The sequence below is a fragment of the Triticum aestivum genome, chromosome 2D (assembly GCF_018294505.1).
Source record: "Triticum aestivum cultivar Chinese Spring chromosome 2D, IWGSC CS RefSeq v2.1, whole genome shotgun sequence".
In the NCBI taxonomy this organism is placed as follows: Eukaryota; Viridiplantae; Streptophyta; class Magnoliopsida; order Poales; family Poaceae; genus Triticum; species Triticum aestivum.
The window spans coordinates 367,792,838-367,819,289 of NC_057799.1; the positions used below are offsets into that span (position 1 = coordinate 367,792,838).

Consider the following 26,452-nt stretch of genomic DNA (forward strand, 5'->3'; position numbering starts at 1 on the left):
TGACTATGTGCCGCATGCGCTACCAGGACGACGATGATGCTAGTACGCTCTGCCTCTTCTTCCTCTCCATTTGGCTTTGTCTCACACTGATTGTTAAAAAAACTTTGTTACATTTGGTCAGGCAATTGGAGCAGCGACAGCGACTCTGGCTACAGCACTAGCAGCAGCGAGTCTGGCTACAGCGAAAGCAGCAGCGAGGATGATCCGGAATGGAGTGGGGAAGAAGAGGAGCAGAGTGGGGATGAGGAGGTGCTAGCTGACGATGGGCAAGAGATGGTGGTGGTTGAGGATGACCTAGTGATGGTGCTGCCTGAAGATGGCCTCGCGATGGTGGTGGTGCCTGACAATGACCTCGCGATGGTGGTGGCACCGGCGATCCCAAAGCCGGGTGACATGACCATGCCAATTGTGGTAGAAGACTACATCCCACTGCCTCGCCACTCTAAGCGCATCAGGATAATGGAAGAGAAGGAGAAGAAGGAGGAGTGAACTATGTCAGGTATGTCAGATCTCCAAAATGATCTATACTTAGCTTTGTTTCCCCCGAAATGACCTAAGTTAGCTCTAATATGCTAAGTTATCTCTAATATGCTTAATTACCTAGGTTTTCTCAATAATGACATACACTTGGCTTACTTATGTAAAAAATGGCATAATTATGCTTAGTTAACTCAAAAATGGCATAATTAGTTACTCCAAAATGACCCCTTTTACCTAGGTTAGCTCCAATATGATCCATTTTACCTAGGTTAGCTCCAAAATGACCAATTTTACCTAGGTTAGCTCCAATATGATCCATTTTAGCTAGGTTAGCTCCAAAATGATCCATTTTACCTACGTTAGCTCGAAAATGGCATAATTACTTATGTTAGCACAAAAATGACCTATACTTACCTTATTTTCCTCCAAATTGACATAATAACCTTAGTTAGCTAAAAAATGGCATAATTACCTATGTAAGCTCTAAAATGACACAAATAAGGAATAAGAAGAAGAAAAACAAGGAAGAGGAGAAAAAGAAAGAATAGAAGAACAAAGAGAAGAAAAAGAAAGAATAAAAGAAGAAGAATGAGAAAGAAAAGGGTAAAAACCTTCTTCTTCTTCTAGTCTTCTTCTTCTTCTAGTCTTCTTCTTCTTCTTCTCCAAAATGACCTAAGTTAGCTCCAAGTTTGCTCTAATATGCTTAGTTATCTAGGTTAGCTCAATAAAGACCTAGCTATACTTAGCTGCTTTATATCAAAAATGGCATAATATGCTTAGTTCACTCAAAAATGGCATAATTAGCTAGGTTAGCTCCATTTTACCTAAGTATGCTTCCTTCTTTTTCTAGTCTTCTTCTTCATTTTTTCTTCTTCTTCTTCTTCTTCTAGTTTTCTTCTTCTAACTTTCTTGTTTCCCATTTTGCAGATTACATTTACTTCACGGAAGCTTTGTACGGATGGAGTGCTTCTTTTCCCTTTCTGCTTTTCTTTGGTATCGATGAACAATGTGGAACTTGTTATATTGATGGATGGATAGGTGTTGGATGAACAATGTGAAACTATTGTAATATGTATGGATGGAACTATGTGTTGATTATGTATGTATATATGATGAAACTTGTGTGTTGGATATGTCATATGTCTGCTGTGAAATTTGTGTGTTGAAATTTGTGTGTTGAAACTTGTGTGTTGAAATTGAATGAATTTAAGAAAAAAACAGAAAAACAGGGGCTATACAGGCCTTTGTCGTCCGCTGGCAGACGACAAAGAGCTTTGCCATTAGCCAGCAGACGGCAAAGCTGCCACGTGGCAGCTACCTGTGCAACCTGGGGGCTGGCCTATTTGGTTACTTTGCCGTCTGCTGGCGGACCGCAAAGGTGCAATGGTCTTTGCCGCCAGCCAGCAGACGGCAAAGCGCACCATTAACCCCCTAACGGCCATAAGCTGCCACGTGTGTCGTCCAGGTCCTTTGCCGTCTGCTGGCTGACGGCAAAGACCATGTCATCTTTGCCGTCCGCTGGCAGACGGCAAAGAGCCCTTCGCCGTAGCCTATTTAGCCGTACCTGTTGTCGTCTGCTGACGGACGGCAAAGGCCTTTGCCGTCCGCCATGGCAGACGGCAAAGTGCCTGATTCCTGTAGTGATGCATTCAATATTATTTATGGAGATGAAATTGCCTGGTACAACAATTTATGAGACTATGAAACATAGCTAAGGAGATCAAACCCCGTGAGTACATTTTTCCTAGACATTGATCAACATGTCCAATTCAACAAGTGTTATTTCTCATTTGATGCGTTCAAGAGGGGATTTCTGTCAGATTGTAGGCATGCTGTTTTCTTGGATGGATGTCACTTGAAGTTTCGGTTTGGAGGGGTCTTGTTAACTGCTATCAGGATGGTCCCTAATGACTGAATATATCTAGTGGCCTTTGTCGTGGTGCAAATAGAACACACAAAAGGATGGGACTGGTTCTTGAGTGCTCTAAAATAAGACCTTCGGACTTATCAACGCCTCTAAAGTTAGACAAGCAAAAGGTAAGCTCATTTATTATTTTTAACTATAAATAGTAGGGTAAACACCCACAACAACTTTTATAGATTTTAAAAAACAAATAGTCACAGAGAATACAAAAGTGGAAGGATCGGTATGATCGACTAGAGGGTAATGATTAGGCGACTATCACATTTTTAAATTCTTTTGCAAATTTTAGGCTCATCAAAATAATAGGTTGTCTAGATATGCAACTAGATGGACAATCTATATCACAAGCAGAACAATAACAAGATAATAAGCTTGCACAAAGTAAAGGAACAAGATAATCGCAAGTGGAGTCGATGGACACAAGGATGTGTTTTTGAAGTTCCCTCCTTTGGGGGGAGGTACGTCTCCGTTAGAGGGGCGTGGAGGCACAATGCTCTCGAAGCATCCCAAGGACTCACCTACTCTCCTCGCGCCCTCGCACAATGCAAGATATTGTGAATCCACTAGTGATGTTCTTGAAGGCGGCAATCGGAACCTTTACAAACAAGGTTGGGGCAATCTCCCCAACTAAATTGGAGGCTCACAAAACCACCACGAGCTTCACCCCAATGGAATGTGGCTTTGTAGTGACCTCTTCTGTCTAGGGTGCCCAAACACCCAAGAGTAACAAGTTGATGAAGATATAGAAGCCGAGGAGCGCAAAACATTTTAGTAGGAATGTAGATCAGGTGAATCTCCTCTAATCCACAAAGTATTGGAGAGTTTGGGTGGATGGGGGTGGAGATATCAAGTTTTTTCGTGTTTGGCAATGGAGGGGAAAAGCTAGAAGAAGATTAGGGTTGAGAGGTATAAGAATGAGGGGTATAAGAAGTGTAAAAGAGTTATTACACAGCCGCAACACCGATTACCCAGACAAAAGGGGCCCGGATACCTGGACACACTAGAGAGATCACGGCATGCCCCGGGACCCGGACAGATCAGCCGGGTCAAGACGTAGAGGGTCGGGCACCCGGTGGTCCAAGACCCTGGGCATGCAGACTTTCTAAAGCCGAGACACAAGCCCCGGGCACGTCCGAGGAAGAGGCAAAGCTCTTCGGTGCCACCAGGCATCCAGACCCCAAGGGCCCTGGGCATCCAGTCCTCTGGGTGAAACTCCATACACTTAAGAAAAATCCCTTTCGAAAGCAAAAACATTTTGGGACGATAATTAATATGGAATTGTTTGATCTCCCCAACTCCCTAATCTCTGCAACCCCTCTCGATAGTAAGGAGGTTCCTATGACTCAAAAAGTAACCGAAAAACTTTTCGAGCCACGAAGAACGCCACCTTTTTCCTTTTTTGTATCAATGGGGTTACTGAAGTCCGTAGACCAAATAGTGAAGCCAATGCCCTGAGATAAACTTGATGATCGACATTAGTTCTCTGAAATTGTATTGTGATCAACACAAAAATTGTAATTGGGTGACAATTGCACTTTCAGTCTCCCCCTTTTGGGAAATTGATGACAATACGATTTGCACATGGCAAAAAGATATAATAGAGTTAAGACTATATGCCATACATTGTTAATCTAGGAAGCCCCCCCAGATGAGTACATATTTTAAATATGCTATGAAACCATATCACACAGCCATAATTGCTCCCCTATATTAATAGCCAAGTGCAACAGGAAGAACGCAAAATAAATGAGCAAGTTGCACATGCTAGTTTGTGATAAAAAAGAATATAGATACAACGGTGCCATGGATTACGAACTAGAGGTGTTGTGAGAGCAATATATGTGTGTGTGTGTGTGTGTGAAGCACGGGTAAACTCAAAGAGGGGCACTGGCAGTCTCCTCCTCCTTCTCCTCTGGAATGTAGCCAAGGCACGGGTTGGAGTAGGCCGTGGCAACACTATCAACATCCTCACGCCCCTTGGGCTCCGCCACTCTAGTTTCACGTTTCCTAGCTACCTTTTCCTCATGCCACATCTTCTTCCCGCTATTGATGTCCCTGACATGATGCTTGGCACTGGATTGACATGTCTTTAACAAATGGTTGAAACCACGAAATAGCATGTTCTTCTTCTTCTCACTGAAGGAAGCCGAGGAAGCAATGATACGTGCAAACCCAGTAGGATCCTCTACAGTCCTCGACAGGAGGAACCACCAATCTCCATGGCAGTAGCTGAAGCAGACGCCTTCTTAGGCTTGGGAAGCCCACCAAATGAAGCGGATCAGTATGCACCCGAGGCTTGTAGTTGATGTACCCAACATGCAAAGAAATGGGGAACTTGCACAGAAGCTTCTCTCGTCAACAATCTTGGACTCAATGAGAGCTTGAATGAAAGGTGCAAAAATAGCTAACTTCTTATCAAACACACAAGTCCTCATCTATCCAAAATGAATAGAGAACATCTACCTTCTTCTCCTCATGTGCATAAACAGTACATAATATTAGTTCCCCAAAACTCATCAGAAGAGCATATCTCGGGGGCCAGGGAGTTTAGGAAGATCCAACAAAGAGCATCATATTTGCGCAACACCCCACAACTCATACCAACATCAGTAATAGGGCATGTTGCCTTGTAAGAAAAATCAAGCGCCTTCTTGTGACTACTGTGCTGAAAGATCGTACCCTTCCCGAGGCTGAGAGAAGAACCTATACCCTGTGATAGCAGCGAATTCAGACATAGGAACTCTCAAAGTAGCACCACCTAAGCGCCACACAAATGAACGGTCAGAGCTCCTGTCAAAATACACGGTGGCATAGAACTGAAGTATGAGATCCTCATTAAACGCCTTGTTGAACTACAAAAAGCGAAGCAAGTCCATCTTGACCAAAACATCATACACCTCAGGAAATAGACGAGTGTTGCGAATGTACTCAATGTCCAAGCTGCGGTGTAGAGCTATTTTATGTTTCTTCACCTTCAGACTTTCCTCAAAAGTGCGACATTGAAACTCATTATGGAACTTCGAGTCTACACCCTCATCACGACTACATGCATAAGGATCCTCCTCATGAACTCGCCGGTACTCAGACTTCCCAAGCTTGTTTAGATCATCAATACACAGAGTAACTCAGTACCATCTTGCTCTTCTTCGTCCTTGATCTCATCATCATCATTCTGAGTTTCAACATGATTGCCCACAAACTACTCTTCTTCATCATCACCACTATTGGATGCCTTAATGATTGGCTTGCGAGTGACATTTCTGCGAGCACGAGCTGGAGGAGCAGTCTGAGAACCCTTACCAACACGGTCCTGGCTAATTAACTTGCCCTTGCCATCATCATCTCTCCGCTTCTTTGAGCGATGAGCACCACCAACCCCTCAAGAAGAGTCTATCAACAAAGACTATACTCCCTCCAGTCCAGAATATAAGGTGTATCGATTTCAAACTTGTGTATGTTTGACCAAGATTATAGAATAAAATATCGACAGCTACAATACAAAATAAATAAAATATGAAAATACATTTCATGATGGATCTAATGATACAAATTTGGTATTGTAAATATTGGTATTTTTCTTCTAAACGCGTCTTTTGAAGAAGAGATAAGTCCATATTACAACCTCGAACTATCACCGAAGTCTAAAACACAACCCTGAACTACGAAACTGTCTAATTTACAACCCAGAACTTTGCAAACCGGACAAAAGACAACCCTGTGGTGGTCTTTTACTGATGTTGACCGGTATTAACTGTTGACCGTCTAGTCAGCATCTAGTTAGCGCCATGTCATACGCCATGTCACCATGCTTCTGAATTTTCACTCTAATTTTTTTCTACTTGGCATTTTTTTAAACTTCCTAGATTGTATATAAAGATTATGTGGAATTTTCAGGATTTGTTTGCATTTTTCTGGAAACTTTTTTTTGCCAAAATTTGACCAAAGATGGATCTGAATTTAATTTTTTCTCTAGTTGTCTTTCTACTTGGCAAAATTTGTTGCAACTTTCCTAGATTGAATATAAAGGTTGTGTGGATTTTTGAGTTTTTTTATAAAAGTTTTCTGGAAACTTTTTCTGGCCAAAATTTGACGAAAAATGGATCTGAATATGAAATTTAGCTTTAATTTTTTCTACCTGACAAAATTTGTTGAAACTTTCCCAGATTGAAAAAATGGTTTGTAGATTTTTGAGAATATTTTCAATTTTTTCTGGAAACTTTTTTTGGCCAAAAGTTGACCAAACATGGCTAGGTTGTATGACATGTGGTTGACTGGACGCTGGACGGTCAACAGTCAAAAACCATCATAGGGTTGTCTTTTGTCCGGTTTTCAAAGTTTAGGGTTGTAAACTAGACGATTTCATAGCTCAAGGTTGTGTTTTAGACTTCGGTGATAGTTCGAGGTTGTAATATGGACTTACGATGTCGATGGCTGACTGGCCTCGCAAGGATGATGTGGATCTCTTTCCTGAAGATGGGTGAGGAGTACGATGGTGGTGGCGGCTTCTGAAGCATGTGTAGGTGGTGTACGCCTTGGCTCTATTGCACCGGGTGTTTCCTCTTGGTATCTCATGTGCGCGGATTGACAGTGACCCCGACTCTAGATGGTGGGGCGTGAGGGCATTCCCCATTGTCGAGTTTGTAGGTGTGGGTGGTGGCTTCGGATTGTTTGATTTCTGTTCTTGTCAGAATTTTGTTGAATAATTAATAATATGTCTGTGTGCATCGTTTGATGTAGAGGCTAGGGCTTGCTCCCCTTTTTTTCGAAAAAATGCAAGAGAGCTAACGATGTCGGGAAGAGATGGAGGCGCATAGGCTCAAAGTTCAAGATCATCATGCGATAAGTGAGCACAAAACCGAGTAGAATCTGTTCATTATGTCGGATCGAAGCCAAAATATGACTAGTGGCACGAGAATTTTGGGATACGATGTACGTTCCAGGGCCTTGGGGGGCATACACATGCCGGAGGAGGAGGGGACAACAAGAATGCCGGAGGAGAAGGGGACGATGCACATGTTGGCAACATGTGATATGTACATGTCTTGGTTAAAGGCTTTTGTTCATGCAACTTATTAAAAACTATGTCCATATTTGCTTGATGTGTTAAACGTTTAAATTTGAAGGAATCAAAATGTTTGAATGAAAAAGAAATATGGAGACCGAGATATGTCGACTCTGTGTTTGCCGTCGCCGGTCTAGATTTCAAATGAAACCATCACATATACATTCTGACAAGCACAAATACAACAACATTACTCTTAGAACGCACATAAGTTGTTACGAGTACAAATGTGCCAACCTAAGAAAAAGTGCCGTCGAGAACGAGCCCTTGGCTCGATGGTTGGCCTTGGCGGTGGCCAGCTAGCCCACCTGGGTTTGATCCCTAGGATTAACGCGAGTGTTTCACCTGGGGCGAAAGAACTCTAGGTTCTGCGTTCTTTCGCCAGTTTTAGAGTACCTCACACGTCTATGAGTGTTCACGGAGTCGGATGGTGCGATTTAGGTGTGTGTCACAAAATTGTTTTGGCGTGAATCCAATGATTTGCCCATATTAGATGCGAAAAAGAATCATTTTAATTATTTTCCCTATATATGTTATCTTTAATGTATTTAAAATGTAAATAGGAACAGCGTAATTTTCAAGGCAATCAATAACAATCAATGTTGCAATTTTAGGCTTGTTTGAAAATGCATATAGCTAGTACAGTTTGTTTGAAAACGTTATTTCAAATATACTCCTCACTAAATTGAATTTTCGCAGTGTTTTTGGAAGCAGGGTTCTTCCAGCACGGAAGGTGGTACCAGTATAACCGTGCCAACCTAACAGCACAAGAGCCGTCGAAATCCCCGGTGGTTCGGCGGCAGCAACTCCAGCGGTCCAGTCCCGATCGACCCCCACACAACTCGTACTGGTGAGCGTTATCCTGTCCCACACCAGACAATCGGAGAACGTGACCTCCGCGTCACCTCACCGCGCCAACCCCCACCCCTCCGCGAAATAATTCCGTCCCCGTCCAAACGCCGCTTCCCACCCGGGCCGACGCGCAGCCACGTGGGTCCCGACGTCTGACACCGGCCCCAGCTCACTGACACGTGGGGCCCCTGGCCCGGGTACATGTGCCGTTCGGCACGAACGGAATGGCGAAGGAGCTATCCGGCACCGCGGTGGGGTGCGCCGCGGGTGAGCCTACCGTGGTGGGGACCACACCGGGCGCGGTATATATAGGCCCCGCACCTTCTGTATCGCGTTTCCACTTAGTCCAATAAATAATATAGTAATACAGCATTTCGCCGCTCTTTAATTATATTTTTTTGGCCTTCGTCTCCGCTTCGTCTCGTCTCGTCTCACAACCGCCAGTCCACCACCAGCTCGCCGGAATTCCCTCGCCGGAGAGGCGCTGCGGCTGCATACCTAGGAGGAGGAGCGAAGAATGGGGAGGAGTGGAGGGGTGCCCGCTGCCGCGCTCGCTCGCTAGGGTTAGGTGCGCGCGTGCGTGAGGATGGAGCTCGCTCTCTGAGCTCGCCTCGCCCCCCAGCTGAGGGCATTAGCTGTGCCGTCGCTGCGCGCTGGGTGATCCGCCCTCCTGTGAGCTCCGGGGGAGCCGTTTTGGCTTGCGCCATGGAGCCATCTCTTCTGGGCGCGGCCACGGGTTGCGTGTTGTGGTAAGCTCCTGGCCGCGACAAGCTGAAGCGGATCTCGACTGCCGATCTGGTGAGCCTACAAATTCTTCCGTTTCTACCAATTTTTTTGCGGGTTTTCATGCAAATTCAGGGTGCGTTTTGTTTTCGTGGAGAAAAATGGTGTTTGAATTCCTGGAGGTATTTGTTTGGGGGTAATTTTGTGCGTATTTTTCTCGCTTTGTGTGATCTGTGCTCGGGTTCGGGGGATACTTTGATGCGGTTGGGCAGTATTTTGGTCTCTTCTGCCTTTTTTATTTTGATCACAACTTTCTTGTGCTCTTTCGAGCTCGTCGAGGACGAGGAGCATTAAATTTCCCGTCGTCTTTTGCGCTGTTTTATGGCTAATTAGTTTGGGAGCACAGAGTTCTGCACGGAATTTTGCATAACCTTTTTTAATCGTTCAATTCGAGTTGTTCCGGTCCTAAATTTTGCAGAATTTCTCCAGTGTTCCGTAGCCGGTCTCGTGAGTTCGATTTTGGGTTCACGGTCGATCAAATCTAGGCCTCGGGACTGCATTTGTTTAGCAGTTTCTCGCGTTTATTCTTTGATCCGCTTCAGTCGAGCTACCTGAGGTGTTGAAACTTGGCATCTGTCTATCTTTCAAGGTGCTAGCAGGATGCCAGCTAGAATCATGGAGCAGAGGCACCACATGCCCCCATTCCACCTCCCCGTGGAGTCCGAATCGTCTTCTCCCATGTGGTAAGCCAACTGCAATAGCCATTATTGCCCGATATCCTTAAATGATGTCTAATGATGGACTGCATTCTTTCTTACTTTGGGGTAGGGGGTACTAATTGGTTCAGTTTTGGGGTGACTTGGTCAGTATCATTAACAACTAGACCTAGGTTAATTCCTTCATCATTATCGAAATCTTTTTGTAGAGGCCTGTTAGACATTTCAGGCAGGAATGTTTTCCTGAGCATGTTAGTGACTACCTGAACATTCGTGTAATTTGTAGGTGCTTATTAGTTTATTCTTCGGGTAGTTTCTCTCGGACTAAATAAAATGTGACCCAGCAGAACACTGTTACAGTTTACGGATATGTGGGGGCATCCGAGGTTCCACATATGGGACAATTGATCGAGCAAGATAGGAGGATGTGTATCGTTGTTTCCAGGTAGCTTAAGGTAGCTGTCTTGCTATATATGGGTGAAGCAGCTGATTTGGAAGGCACATGGTCTCACAGGGGTGATTGGGTATCGATTATTGACAGATGCGCATGGATGTTGCCTACAATGATTCTTTCATTAAATAATTCTGATGTTGCTTCATCACTTCTCTTTGCGCTCAGTGTTTGTGTTCGTTTTTACGGCTGACTTATTTCTTGTTTTGAAAAACAGAAAAAAGATTCATTGATTTCGGGAAGTAGGTCTGCTGCATCTTCTCCAGTCGAAAAGCCAAAGCCTATTGGCCAAAGGTTGTGCATCAATTAGGGCTTATGGAGCCATACAAGTTGATGGACCAGAAAACTCCCTTTGGTGAGCGCAAGTTGTTGGGCCATCAAAGGCATGTTAACCTGCCGCCAACCCCCTGGAGGGCTGATCAAGATCCTCTACAACAACATGATTCATTTTCGAAGCCGTTGGCTTTATTTCCTAATGCTAGAAAGGGACATTTAAATATGACCCAATATGAGAATGGACTTTTCTCAAGCTCCCTTCCAGACATTTTTGACAACAAATGTAAGCCCTTGATCCTTGTCTCTTGCAGTTTTTATTTCATTTATTATAGTACTCCATAACACTGAACTATAAACTGCGTCCATCCGATATGGTACTCCTCCCTTCAGTTCATATAAATAATAGTATGTAGATAACGGAAAGGGTAAACAAAAGAAGATAAGGAAAATATTTTTATTTGCTTAATAAGAAGCTTGTTTGCATTTATTGACTGTTTCACTTCAGTGAAATCTGAGCTTTTCTTGCTACATCCAAGTGAGAAACGAGACAATCTGGCCTGAGCTTTTCATGCTACATCCAATTGAGAAATGAGAGTCTGTCCTGTGCTTTTCATGCTAAATCCAAGTGAGAAAAGAGACAATCTGCAGTAATATTAGTGCTTAATATTAAACTACTTTTCATTTGCTGATGTGCAGTGAGACTAACACCTAAGAATGGCCTTGTTGGCCAGCCAGCTGAAAAGGAAGTCAACCATGCAGATGACGAGCCTTTTGAATTAACTCAGGAAATTGAGGCACAAGTAATTGGCAATCTCCTCCCTGATGACGACGACTTATTGTCAGGTGTTCTTTATAATGTGGGTCACCCTGCCCGTGCTAATAACATGGATGACATTGATGACGATATATTCTCTACTGGAGGTGGAATGGAATTGGAAGCTGATGAAAATAACAAATTGCTAAAACTTAACGGTGGAGCCAACACCGGTCAGACTGGGTTCAATGGCCTACTGTATGGTGAAAACCCCTCGAGAACCCTTTCCATTAGAAACATTAATACCAATGTTGAGGATACTGAATTGAAACTCCTATTTGAGGTAAGTTTCATCTTCCAGCTTGACTTTGTCCCAACTCTGAAGGCAATATATTTCACCTGATAGCATTTATTTTCTTTGTAGCAATATGGAGACATCCGAACACTTTACACTGCCTACAAACATCATGGTTTAGTGATGATATCTTACTATGATATAAGATCGGCAGAACGTGCCATGAAAGCGCTTCAAAGCAAGCCATTCAGGCAGTGGAAACTTGAGATACATTACTCCATCCCAAAGGTATTTCCTTGATATAATGCCATTCTGACTTGATATGATGTGGTGCTTTGACATTACTTAATGTGATATTACTACGATGTTTGCCTGCCATTATTTGTTGTATTGGTACTTAATTGGCACTGGAAATGTATTTATACTCGCAAGAATGTTCACATTCTAATGCTGACTTTGTTCCAATAGGAGAACCCTTTGGAGAATGATAACAACCAGGGCACACTTGCAGTGATTAACCTAGACCAGTCTGTAACTAATGATGATCTTCGTCATATATTTGGTGGCTATGGTGAAATCAAGGCGGTATGGGCTGCGCACTAACCAACTCTTATGTCAGCTAGTACACTACAGATACTAACTTCCTTGTTTATCAGATTCACGGGACATCACAAAACGGCCATCACAAATACGTTGACTTTTTTGATACCAGAGCAGCAGAAGCTGCACTTTATGCTTTGAACATGAGAGATATTGCAGGAAAGAAAATCAGATTAGAGCGCTGCTGCGCGGGCGACGGTAAACGGTAATACTGTGACCGTATTTTTGCGCATCTGTCCATTTTTAGTGCTTCTAGTGCCTTTGCTTTTCGAAGAGTCTTATTACACACCTTGTGTCGGCTACCCTTCATGAAATTCTTTTTTCTCCAACACGCTTTAGAATGCTGTTATTTTTTATTAGAGGAAGGTACTGAAATGGCACAATGTACAACCAATGAAAGCCAAAAATGAACAGAAAAACTAAAAAACCAGCAAACAAAAAACCAAAAAGGCTAAGAAGACTGACAAAAGCTAACCAAAACTAGCATAATGACCTATATATACCAATTAGGAAGCAAGAGACCTGAAGCCTCAGGAAGCAGCAGAATATGGCGGTCCAGTCGGTAGCAGCAACCTTCACAGATCAACTTTGTATAAAGTTATCTGGGTATCTGTGAATTGAGGAAGTATATAATTCAACGGTGTTTATGGTCTTGCATATACTGTGAAGTTGGTAAACATATCGTCAATGGACATATACAGTATACACTGGGCTGATGCAATTCCTGTCTCTTCAATAAAATATGTTTTAGTTATTAAACACACAAACTTGTGATTGACTTTTAATATGATTTTTTAGAGTCGGCATTTGCACTTGAATTCAAAGTTGGTTGTATACTTGTATATTTCTCGTTTCAGGGAATTGTGCTTTGGAGTGTGAGGAAATTGGGTAGGTGTAAAAGTCTTTACATATGATGTGCAGGAAGATGTGTTTTAGAACTTGATGCAGAACGTCCCCCCTATGGATTATTATGCTTGTCTAAACTTTATTTTTGGAGGAAGAAACAAGAGCATCTGACTTTCCTTATGCCTATTCTTACAACTGTGTTAGTAATGCTAGTTTTTGCACAACAGTCTGACGACGCTACATAGGCCTCCTGAGTTGGAGCAGGAAGAGTATGGTGCATGCAAGCTAGGAAATGCAAACAGTCTGCCGTCAACTTACTACGGTATGCAGTCTGATTTCAAATCATGAGACATATTTCTGCTGCTAATCGTATTTACTAACCTATGTATGGCATAATACAAGGTTCTGTCAACATGGCTTCCATGACTTCCGCTGGTCCTGAACATGGGATCTCTCGGGTTCTGCGTCCCAGAGTTCAGCCACCAATACACCAATTCAGGGAGGGAGCTTTCCTGGATGTTCCCTCAAGTACTATGCAAAGTATATCCTCTCCTGTTAGAATTGCAACTGCAGTAACGCATAACAACCGGTCGACTGTCGGTGAGAATGGCCATTCACTTGGAAAGATGGGTGGACAGATTAATGGACACTTGAATTATGGATTTCATGGGGTCGGAGCTTTCAATCCACATTCCCTTCCTGACTTTCGCAATGGCCAAAGTAATGGTATTTCTTGCAACTTAGGCACAATATCACCCATTGGAGTTAAGAGCAACTCTAGAACTGCTGAAGGAATGGAGAGCAGACATCTTTACAAAGTTGGTTCTGCTAACCTTGGTGGTCATTCTTCTGGTCATACCGAAGGTACTACTTTGGGTGCCTTATTTACTGATGTAGCCATATGTTTATGGAGACACACTGTTTCCATTAGGTTCATTTGCCATCTCTTTCCCTTCCAGTCATTTTCTTGAAAATGTCAATTTTGGAAGAACATATGCTTTGATATGAATAATACATAATCTTTTATAGCTTAATGGTAATTGGCATAATCTAAATTATACTATTTTTGAGGTTGCAACTATTCTGTTTAGACAATGCAATTAGGCTTACATGGGCATGCCTTGTGTTCTTGTAGCACCCGGGTTTTCAAGAACTGGAAGCTGCCCCCTTCATGGCCACCAAGTAGCGTGGAATAATTCAAATAACTCCCATCATCATACCTCTTCTCCCATGCTATGGCCGAACTCAGGATCATTTATCAATAATATACCATCTCGACCTCCCACGCAAGCGCATGGAATTTCAAGAACATCTCGCATGCTTGAAAATGTCCTTCCAGTGAATCATCATGTTGGATCTGCACCAGCTGTCAATCCATCAATTCTGGACAGGAGAACTGGTTATGCAGGGGAGCTGATGGAAGCGCCAAGTTTCCATCCTGGGAGTGCTGGAAGCATGGGTTTCTCTGGTAGTCCGCATCTGCATCAGTTGGAGCTCACTAGCATGTTTCCTCAGAGTGGAGGGAACCAAGCCATGTCCCCTGCACACATTGGTGCTCGATCTCCTCAGCAGAGGGGGCATATGTTTCATGGAAGGGGTCATATAGGTCCCCCTCCATCTTCATTTGATTCACCAGGTGAACGTGCAAGGAGCCGAAGAAACGAGTCATGTGCTAATCAATCGGATAATAAAAGGCAGTATGAGCTAGACATTGAGCGTATAGTCTGCGGCGAGGATTCCCGGACTACATTAATGATAAAGAACATCCCAAACAAGTATACATCTGGGACTTTCTGATTTTATTCTAGTTTATGTGCAAGTGTCACTCTATTTGAAGTCATGCCATGTTTTGATGTTTCTATTGCCTTAAATGGTATTTCAGGTACACCTCTAAGATGCTTTTGACCGCTATTGATGAAAATCACAAGGGAACTTATGATTTTATCTATCTTCCAATTGACTTTAAGGTGAATGGAGCTTTTGTAAACAGCTGTTGCATGTTTATCCTTGGTTCGACATTACTTGCATACAACGACCTAATGGTGCTCATGTGCATTTTCAGAATAAATGCAATGTGGGCTACGCATTCATCAATATGATAAGTCCTGAGCATATTGTTCCATTCTATAAGGTGAGAGTGAGATGTTACAAGTTATTAAATGCCGGCAGTGTATTAGATAAAGCTTCATGTTGACATTTTTATATGATTTTGCGCCCTCTGCTTTCCTTCCTCATTTCTTTTTCCATACCACCTGTATTACACTATCATGCTACAATTGCATGGATTTTGGATATCGCATGTCAGGTAGTGAGTAGTACCTTTACCATTTCTGGTTTCACGCACTAAGCATTTTTTACCTAATGTCAGTCGATAAATGAACAACATACATGCCTGTCTCTTTCAGATATTCCATGGGAAAAGGTGGGAGAAATTCAATAGCGAGAAGGTAGCATCACTTGCATATGCTAGAATCCAAGGAAAATCATCTCTAATTGCGCACTTCCAAAATTCAAGTTTGATGAATGAGGATAAACGCTGCCGCCCTATACTTTTCCACTCAGATGGTCCAAACGCAGGGGATCAAGTATGTTATCTGATTGTCCATATCCTTTGCTGCATTACTGTTTCTATAGGGCACCTGACTGGGTACTACTAACTCGATGACCTGTATATCTTATTGTGTGCCCATCCAATACATGATCGGTGAAGTCCACGCACATATATAATTTTATATCATTATATTTTTATTATCTTGCATCTGAAATTAAGCAGTAGGCCTTCTTACACAGTTTAGTATGTATTCTTTTTCTTATGCTACATCAGAGTTTTTCCTGAGTATTTCTTTCCTTTAGAATTGTATTGACGCTGAAAGAAATACTCAGGAAAAAATCTTACTAATTAAAATCCTACAAATCATGGAACATGATCCTCAATTCATTCTAAGTCCTTTGAATCAAGGAGGTCCTTGAGGATTCAAGCATCGGCTCATAGTTCTTGTTTCCTAGTGTTGCTATGTTCTTTTTAATGATACATATAGCTGTATAGGCTCATCATTTTCTTCGCATATGGTGGTGTTTGATGCACAATTGGGATACATTGTGGGTTAGGGAGCGGAAAATAAAACCATCTTGTTAACATTAGGCAGGGCTATGAGTTTGGAGTAGAGAATATAGTGCATCCATGACAAGATTGCCCCTCGATAATGAGATAGGCTTTACTTAATTTTGTGTGTATATAATTTTTTGTATTTTTAACATTTTTACTCAACCTGTCTAGAAAAAACCATCGTTCTGATTGGACTTCAAACTGTGGTATATGAAACTGCATATCCCATGCCAAACACCCCAATAGATTGAACTCATCCCACCCACTATTTCCATTCTTACCTCCCATCATGAGTCTGAACTGACCATGTTTTTGTTGTAAACTTTTCTCAGGAACCTTTTCCAATGGGAACACACGTCCGTTCTAGGCCTGGGCGATCCAGGGTTTTGAGCTGCGAAGAAAGTCACCGGGACACTCTGTCATCTTCTGCCAACAATTGGACTCCTTCCAACGGGGGCGGCCACGCTTCAGGCTACTCAAAGGAGGCTGACCCAACCACAGCTTGAAAGCTGAAGCACTAACCACAACATCAACATCCAACCTTTTGACATTTGCAATCCCAGTTTTCACATTACCATCCTTTCCCACCTCTTTTTGCTTGTGGTATTTTCGGAGTCTGTAGCTATTTAGTACTTCCTATGTCGTGGGCTACCAGAGGCTCCTTAGAGGCTGCAAATTTTGTCGCTGAGTAGAAGCAAGGGAACGGACGGAGGGTGCTCCCAGTTTCTCCTGAGCCTATATGCGTGTATTAACTGAAGGCCGTGGAAGGCAAAACTCGTGGGGAGCTCTCTGAGATTTTGGACTGTAAGGTGTAACCCAGCGTTGTACAGGGTTTCCTAGTAAGAATGCATGACGGGGACAGCCGACACTGTATTGGTGCTGTTGTATGAAAGGCAGGCTGTGCCCTGCTGCGTCTTTTGAAACTGTTTTGATGTTAATTTCTTGTGCGTGTGCGGTGCTGCCGTGTTGTGGGGATCTCGATTTTGGGTGTGTAAACGAAGCGCCTGTGCGGTGCCACCGTAGCTACTGCCGTTCTTATGTGGCAAATCCGCCAGCTCAGGACTCAGGAGCGAGATGCACCTCCGCCATCTTTCTGCGAAAATTCAAATTCCTAGACTTACAGCCATTCAGGAGCGAGATGCACCTCCGCCATCTTTCTGCGAAAATTCAAATTCCTAGACTTACAGCCATTTTACTGATTTTTTTTACGTAGTACAGACGCAAACGCTCATATATATACGCATACATTCATTTTTATAAACACACCATGCACACCATAGCTGGCACATTATTTTGGGATTATCGAAGTCGCTACACACGTCTTTGCATCGATAGTAATGTCTCCTCTCAATGAACGCACATACTCGAAAGGTCTAAAATAAATTCAGAAAAATACGACACTAACAAAGTCTATGACTTGAACTCTGGGTGGGATAGGGATATCATTGTCTTTTTAATCATCCAATCTTTTGTTAAATATTCGCGCTGGGCTGCATCTATTGCATCCAACGCGTAACCCCTAATACCGCGAGTCATCATCCAACCCTTCCCCATTTCCCCTCTCTACCACATCATCGTCGATTCATTCCCCTCCCCCTCTTCAAATCCCAAATAGAGCGAGAGAGAACAATGAGAAGCACGGATCCCCTCCCCTCTGTCCTTCCGCGCCTTGCACTCTCCTCCTAATCCGAGCGACCTCGCACGCGAAGGTGGGCTAATGGAGGGGGCACCGAGGGTGATTCCGTTACAGAGCGGCGAAGCAACGACACCGTCCTCCAACCTCCGTGACTTCCTTAAGCTCCGTGACGACGACGACGTGCGACTTGTCATGGCGGGTAGGCACCACACGCTCCTCGACATTATCCACAGGTGCCGATGATGACAACGCTTACCTAGCTCCCCCTTCCTCCACGCGCCGCGGGGCGTCCGCGATCCCGACGCCACAGGTGCCCGTGGCGAGATAGGGAAGGAGCGGAGGGTGTCATTGATGTCACTGTTGGAGCAGGGGAAGCGGCGTTGGACGACGGTGGCGGCGAGCGCCGTGACATGGACGCATGTAGAGAAGGACGCGACTGCCACGAAGGAGGAAGGGGAAGGAAAGGCCGCGGGGGCGTGGGCGGGCGGTGTCGTGTGTGCATGGGGCGACGCAAGGGCGCGCCTTTGTCCCCTGCAGTCACATCTTTCTGCCGCTCCTGATTCAAGTACTAGTTTTGTTCTCACCGCCATGATCTAGATCTCTACATTTTCTTAATTTTGCCATGGCAATTTAGTTCTTTTGCCAATGCCATGGCAATTTAACTCTTTCTCCAAATTAGTCCGACCACAAAAAACAACCAACGGTAAATTATGATGTGTGCCAATGGCAATTTATGTTGCTGTCTCCATGTTGATTTAAGATGTGTTTGCCAAGGCATCTTCATTTTTTGTCGCCAAGGCAACTATTTTTCTACCCATGAAAATTAGTAGCTATTTCCTTGTTTTTGTCACATGATGTTTTAAGGTCTCCTATTTTTTCCCATGTACTCAATATAAATTCTCCAAATTAGTCTGGCCCCAAATCAACCAACGTCAAATTAGGTTATGTGCCCATGGCAAATTATGTTTGTTTGTCTCCATGTTTGAATTAAGATGTATTTGCCATGACATCTTCATTTTTTGTCGCCATGGCAACTAACTTTTTGACCCATGACAGTTAGTAGATATTTCCTTGTTTTTGTCACATGATGGCTTAAGATCTCCTAATTTTGCCATCTTTCTTGAAAGATAAATCTTCTTAAATTTTGCCGCGTGCCAAATTTTGCCATCTCTTTCAAAGAATAAATCTCCTAATTTTTCCATTTGCCCATGAGAATTTGGTAAATTTGCCATCTTTTGATAAAAAAAATAAATTTCCTAAACCCCCATGTGCCTTCCAAAACTTGCCATGCTTTTTTAGAGAACGAATTTCTTTTTGGACAATGACAAATTTACTTTGCGGGAACATAGCAAATTTGCTCTTATGTACCATGGCAAATTTACTTTGTGTATCATGGCAAACTTTTTTGTGACCATGGAGAATTTACTATATGTATCATGGCAAAATTTCTTGTTTTTATCATGTCAAACTTTTTTTTTTACCATGGAAATTTTATTTTACCATGGCTTTTTTACTCGTTAGACCATGTTGACCAATTTTTGGAACATGGCAAACTTGTTTCCACAAACCATGGCAAATTTACTTTTATGTATCAAGGCAAATTGTTTTTCATCATGGCAAATTTATATTTTTCTGGATCACAGAAAATTCATTTTTTTACCATGGCAAATTTATCTTTTCAACCATAGCAAATTTATTTTTGGTGTGATGGCAAATTTATATTTGGACCATGGCAAAAAATATCTTCTGAACACATTTTTTACCATGCCACATTTACATTTGGACGATGGCAATTTTTTTTACAATGCCAAATTTATTTTTGCACCATGAATTTTTTTACTTGTTGGACCTTGGTCAATATTTTTTGCAACATGGTCAATTCTTTTTGGAACATGACAAGTTTGTTTTACAAACCCAAATTTCCTTTTTGTACACATTTCGTTGAACGAACAACGGTAATTTGCCATAATTTTACACCATTGCAAATTTATATTTTTGAACATCCCATGGGATAATATGTTTCCTAAGACTATTATAATAATTTTTCTTTTTCAGTATATACTTTTCCCATCATCTAATGAAACAACGTATTCTAAAAAATCTGACGAAACAACAACAGCCTAGGTTCAAACAAAATTGTTAAGTTTTCTTTGTTTTTGTTTCCAAGATATGGAAGATTTAGTTCTCACGTACTGCAAATGTAATTTTTCATGTACAATATGTGTTTGACATGGTTTTTTTTATTGTCATTGGGTTTTAAGACTATTTTTTGTTGGACAATCAATGTCACTTTTTGTGAGGACTCTTGTCAAATCGCTGATGGGCCATGGTTTGATCTGGTCGGGTTCTTGAGCAAACGTTTCTCTCTCACCCTATGTCTCGCTAAATGCGAGACAGTAGGATATCTCGGTTGAGGCAGCCGCCCAGCTCTGCCCAACTAGGCCGGTCAAGCGTGGACACGGGCTTTCATCATTTTTTTGACCTTTTTTCACATTTTTTGCTTTTGCTAGTTGAAATATTATGAATATGCCTATTATAAAATTAACTTTACACAAAAGTTTAAAACTATTAATCATGCATTTAAGAAATGTTAAATGTGTAAAAAAATTATTTTCGGCGCATACGAAAATATACAAAGTGTATGGAAAAGTATAAAAAATACAAAGTTTTCAGTATTTTAAAAAAATGTTAGTTATGCATTTAAAAATATTAAATGTGTATAGAAAAAAGTTTGTGATGTATGTGATTTTTTTATGAAAAATGTGTCAAAAGATGTACAATGTGTTTGGAAAAAAGTAGACATAAAAAATATGAGCTAAAAAATGTTAATCATGTATTTGGTCAATGTTAAACGTGTACATATTTGTTCTGATGTAGGAGTATATTAAAAATATACAATGTGTATAAAACATTAGACATAAATAATATATGCTTCAAAGTTTTTAATCATGTATCCGGAAAATGTTTAACGTCTATATATTAAATGTTCTGATATACACAAAAAATGTCCAATGTTTATGAAAAAAGTCGAAAAAATGATTTACAAAATTTTAATCATGTATTTCCGAAATGTTATAGGTCTATAAAATATGTTGCTTGTGTATACAGAAAATGTACAGTGCGTATTGAAAAAGTAGACATAAAAAGTGTAAGTTGTCAAAAATGTTAATTATGTATATAAAAATCTTAAATGTGTATTGAAAAAATATTACTATTGTATAAAAAACTGTAGAAATAAATGAAAAAACCCGATAAAGAAGCACAAAGAAACAAAAGAAAACAAAGAAATAGTATAAAAAGCATAAAAAGAAAAGAATAAATAAATAAATAAATATGAAAGGAAAGAAAAATCGGTGGAAACTGTGAAAGAAATGACGGAAAACGATGAAAACAGAAATCGGATGACGAAATAAAAGAAGACCGATAAAAAACGAAAAAGAAAAAAGTAGAAGAAAAACACCGGACGAAAGCAGCGCGTAGAACGAGCGAGCGAGCGACGGCACGAAAAGCCAGCCCATATGCGTGAACCCGTCAGGCGAGACGGAAGCAAGTCTCGCCTTTAGCAATATATACTTCTATCGCGAAGGACCCCCCATTTCGTGACCAACGCGCCAAGTATGAACCAAATGTACACCCGTCACCCGCGCTCCGCACCAGCGTCTTTTGGGCTGGCCCATGTGTCGGACCGCAAGCTCCCTAATTTTTTTATTTTCTTTTTTGCCTTTCTATTTTTGCATTTACGTCCGATGGGGTGCACGGGCCGTTTTGCTAACACATATGCCCATGCGTTGCAACGGGAGAGATATATTTTGTGAGAAGCAACAGGAAAGATAATTTATGTGTCGTCCAAAAAAGGGTCTCCACAACGGTAGGCGCAGAGGAGTTATGGTCTTCTCGCTGGACATGTTTGGCACAGGAATTCTCGAGAGGGATGGGGTTGGTCGGATTGGTGGCGAGCACCCAACTCATGCTTCTTTCCCTCCGGGTCTGCTCTATCTTCGGGTTGTGTCTGCCTCCTCATTTAGTGGCTGCGCGGCGACCTTCGGGACACGGTTGCTTCGACCGCTCTATCCTACGACGGCGTAACCAGGCGGATTATTAATTGCAACACATCAATCCCGTTTTCATTAGCATAATCAGGCATGAATGTCCCTTCTTTTTTAGGGTTTATTCTCTTTGATTATTTTAGTGCTAAAGTGTTCATAAGTTTGCTCTAATTAAAGCCAAACAACATATTCTCTTTTATTGTATGTGCCCACAATTTCTTTCGTTTATAGTCAACCAGCATAAAACGACCACACACCGCTAACCAATGGCCAACGCAAATACTTAAGAAAAGACTACAATGTCAGATTAGAAATATTTTTTATTTTTATGAACATTCAGAAAAAAATGAATTGGCGAATATTCTTAGAAACGTGAACAATTTTTAGAACATTATGTTTTGCAAAACACCCGTGCACGTGCAATTAGGGAGAGATATGCCCGTGCACAGGTGCTGCTTGTTGGAAAACAAATTATCTCCTCGTTGCAACGAACGTACATATGTGCTAGCATAACGGCCCGTGCGTTACAACGGAAAAAAACAAAAATCATAATCTCCAATGGCCATTACCACATTTTGCCGCATCACCAAGATATAACATCACTCTCATTTTCATGAAATCATGAATAATTTTAAGAACATGAACATTTTTTTATACTTGTCAACATATCTGAAATGGTGAACATTTTTCAAATTGTAGAACAATTTTGCAGATTCAGAACATTTTCTAAAATATTGAACATTTTTTGAATTCACGAACATTTTACACTATTTGCCAAAAAATTATGAACATTTTATAAAATATTTTTCTTGAATAGGCGAACATTTTTTTGGAAATTGGCAAAACTATTTTTGAAATTCATAAACATTTTTTAGATTTAACGATTTTCTTAAAATGCATGATCATTTTTTGAATCAGTGAACATTTTATGAATGAATAAACTATTTTGTAAGTGACGAACAGTTTATGAATATTTAATATATTTTTCAATTCAAGTACATTTTTTGCATTGGTGAAATTTTGTTCAATTTTTTAATATATGAACTTTTTAAAAAATCATGAACATTTTTTATTCCTCAAACGTTTGTTTCCAAGAACTACGGACATTTTTTGAATATACAAACAATTTTTAAAAATCATGATCTTTTTAGAATCCACAAACAATATGAATTATTAAACATTTTACTTAAAAAACTGCTTTCTAAATTTGTGTAGCTTGTTTTAAGTGTCAAATTATTTAAAGTGGAAAAAAAGGTGAAAAGGAAAAACGAAATTTATAAAACAGGTCGCCTTGACATGGTCTGACCCAAACAGGCACGCTTTATCTTTCTCCGGGCGCGCAAGACGCTTTATAGAAGGTTCCTGCTACATGGGCCGGCCCGGAGGTGGATTCTCACGTGTGAAACATTTTTTTTCACTTACTGGTGGCATCGGTGGGTAATATTTTACAACTTTGGGGGTAATTTGATGACGTGTCACCAGAAGTAATAGCACATATGCACGTGCGTTGCCACGGGAGAAAAAATAATATGCATTTAAAGTTAGTGAGAATTATATGTGCAAGCAAAACCCTGTGTGCATGTGAAAAGGAACATTTAGTTTCTTGGTTTCGCCGGGTGAAAAGTAATCAGTCCGTTATTTTTTCATCTACGCCATCATACACCAGAGAAAGCCCATAAGTTATTCAATCTACTTTTCCTTTCAATCAATGAGATAGGTATGAATTTTCTAAATATTGTAGGAAATATGAACCATTTTTAACTCCTGAACTTTTTTTTGAAAATTATGTACACTTTTATAAAAACGTGAACAAAATTTCAAACACGAAGATCTTTTAAATTCACAAACATTTTATGAAAACACCTACTTATAAAACATGAACATTATTTGAATTTGTGAACATTTTTTTAAAAAGGAACATGTGTTGATAATTCATTTTTCGGAATTTTTTTATCTTTTAACATTATTTTGAATTATGAAAATTTCACTAAAACACGAATATTTTTAAAATTCGGAGCATTTTTAAATTTCCATTTTCCTTTTAGAATTATCGAACAATTCTAAAAAACAATTCAGTTTTCAAAAAATGGGAAACTTTTCTCAAATTCCGAATATTTTTTAAAATAGCATCAAAATTTGGAATTATGAACATTTTCTATAATTTGATTTTTTGAAAATTTGAACGGTTTTTGAGAATTTTAAATTGATGAAATAAATTCTATAAAAAAATTAAACTTGGAAGTGAAAAAAGAGATAAGGGAAGGAGAATAAAAATAGAAATAAAACATAGAGACAAAGAAAAATTGTCCAGCCCATTATTGGTTGTCCTATGCGAAGCTCCAACTATTTGTCAACTTGTGCGGAAAATAGAGTTTTCATAGGTGTGTGGTAAGAAAAATAAGTGGCTCGCTTCGCTGGGCCATATAGCGCGGCCCACGCACGAAATTCTAGAAAAGCCTTTTTTCTCGCAGACCAAACGCATAATAATTTAGCATCACCTTGGATAGATTTTTTTTCCGACGGTGAACGGATCAAAAAGTTGTGCAACGCCCGTTGTTTTCTTAGTATGTGGTAGTTACCCCACATGTCTAGGGAAAATACATCCTATCACCCGGTCATAGTTATCCCACATGTCTCATATACTATCATGAAGTAATATATATACTAACTTATCATTCTAAATATGTTCATATAATATATCTAAGATATTTCAAAACAAGTTCCACGAAAATTTCATTTGAGCCCATAGTTTTTGTTAAATTTGCGAAATATATACATATTTGTATGTAAAAAGAGTATATTCAAAATAAGATACATAGTACCAAAAAATAGTATATATAGTTCCTAAATATTGTTATATATTATATACTACGCGTACATACTTTCGGTTTTGACAGATACTACATATAGCATACAAAACGCAAACTATCATTGGTGGTAGAAAAAATTTGTCATATAGGGAAAATCCATCCTACCATCCAGTGATAGTTACCCCATATGTCTCATATACTACCATGTGGTACTATATATACTACTTTATTATTTTAAATATTTTCATATACTATATCTAAGATATTTCAAAGCAAGTTCCATGAAAAAATTGCATACGAACGCATAGTTTTTATTATATTTGTGAAATACGTATATATTTGTACGTAAAAAAGAGCATACTCAAAACATGGTACATACTACCTAAAAATTAGTATATATATAATCTAATCACTGTTATATACTACATACTACACGTACATACTCTCGGTTTCGACAAATACTACATACAAAACGCAAATGGTGGTAACTACCACTGCTTGTAGGAAACATTTGTCCTATATATAAAGCCGGTCTATTCTGCTAATATTAGCAGAATAGTTATTCTGCTAACACTTCAGAACTACACACTCAACGTGAGGGCACTGCACTTTCTGTAGTAAATGTACTGCAATACAAAGACTGAACTTCGTGTCGGAAAAAACTGCATGCGGTGTTTTTTCGGTACTGTTTTCGCTCTATTTTTTAAACCGTTTGTCGGAACGAGACGTGTAATATACCTTTGAGAAGCTATGGATTAGGCGCAACTTGGCCATGTTGAACACATTTCGAGATTCATTATCGTTTAAGAGCAATTTCAAAAATTGTGCGACTCACGACGAATGGCAGCGAGAGTTTTTTCGCGTTTTTTTCTAAACAGCTCGTCGGAATAAAAAAAATGATACACCATGAAAAGATATCGTCGAGGCACATCTTTTTCATATATATTATTTTCTCTAAACCGTTACGGTTTAAGAGCAGTTTCAAATTTACTAATTCACGGAATTTTATTTTTCAATTTTTTTCAATTTTTTCTGTACTGTTTTCGCTAAAGTTTAACTATTTGTCGAAACGTGGCGTGTAATACGCCGTTGGAAAGCTAAGACAAGGCGTAATTTTCATATGTTGAAATGTTTTTGAGATTCCTTACGGTTTTAAGTTAATTTTGAAAATGGTGCGGCTGACGATGAGTGGCAGCGCTGTTTTTTGCGAATTTTTCACAAACCGCTCATCAGAATGATTCAAATTATACGCCGTTGGAAATATATCGATGATGCATAGCTTTTCCATGTAGAACACTCTCTTTGATTCCTTACGGTTTAAGAGTAATTTTGATTTTAACGAAATGCGGACACTGTTTTTTCGCGACACCAAAATCGTCGTATGTACTGCATCAGAAACAAAACCGTACTGCTTCAGACTGAAAACCGCACTGCATCGGACGGTCAAGTGAACTTCATAATTTCTTTTGTTGAATGTAGATTTTTCTCAGACGAGTTTTTGTTTTCTTTTTCCAACCTTTCTTATGAACGATAGTGCACCGCAGAGACGAGGGCAAGTGAACCGCGACATATATCAAAGTGAACCACATTACTATTTTTGTCGTTTCCCTAACAATTTATTTTTTTGCGCTTCACCTCAGGTGCAAGTGAACCACACCACTACTGAAAATGCACTGTAACACTCTCAGAAGTGAACCACATTAATTTTTGCTAGTGAACCTCAAATCCATATTTTTCGATCGTCCCACAAAAACAATCTTCATTCAAAAAAGAAGTGAACCTCTCACGTGAATTTCTTTTTCTCCCTTCTAACAAAGTAAACTACCAACCACCGCATAATGGACCACATCATATTTTCTCAAAGTAAAAATATAA

The 26,452-nt window shown here is 40.4% G+C and overlaps 1 protein-coding gene across 2 annotated transcripts; it reads left to right on the plus strand.

Moving 5' to 3' along the window:
- The first annotated feature begins 8,660 nt into the window (after positions 1 to 8,660).
- On the plus strand, positions 8,661 to 17,008 carry LOC123053181 (protein MEI2-like 4). 2 transcript variants are annotated; one of them, XM_044476599.1, is made up of 14 exons: positions 8,661 to 9,116; positions 9,691 to 9,784; positions 10,426 to 10,767; positions 11,181 to 11,581; positions 11,663 to 11,821; positions 12,002 to 12,118; positions 12,190 to 12,338; positions 13,207 to 13,301; positions 13,382 to 13,843; positions 14,115 to 14,754; positions 14,862 to 14,946; positions 15,042 to 15,110; positions 15,385 to 15,564; positions 16,418 to 17,008. In XM_044476599.1, the coding sequence occupies exons 3-14, from the start codon at positions 10,524 to 10,526 to the stop codon at positions 16,589 to 16,591; spliced, it is 2,775 nt and encodes a 924-aa protein (XP_044332534.1). In that variant the 5' UTR covers positions 8,661 to 9,116; positions 9,691 to 9,784; positions 10,426 to 10,523; the 3' UTR covers positions 16,592 to 17,008. The 2 variants fall into 2 exon arrangements, with proteins under 2 accessions (XP_044332534.1, XP_044332535.1); XM_044476600.1 differs by having other exon boundaries at positions 10,475 to 10,767.
- Positions 17,009 to 26,452: the final 9,444 nt, after the last annotated feature.

What these genes read in the sequence shown, in the direction of transcription:
- LOC123053181 (XM_044476600.1), top strand. Translation starts at nt 9,702, where the DNA reads ATGCCAGCTAGAATCATGGAGCAGAGGCACCACATGCCCCCATTCCAC. An exon ending in TACATTACTCCATCCCAAAG is followed by an intron (nt 11,822 to 12,001) that starts GTATTTCCTTGA and finishes TTGTTCCAATAG; the next exon opens with GAGAACCCTTTGGAGAATGA. An exon ending in GCTATGGTGAAATCAAGGCG is followed by an intron (nt 12,119 to 12,189) that starts GTATGGGCTGCG and finishes CTTGTTTATCAG; the next exon opens with ATTCACGGGACATCACAAAA.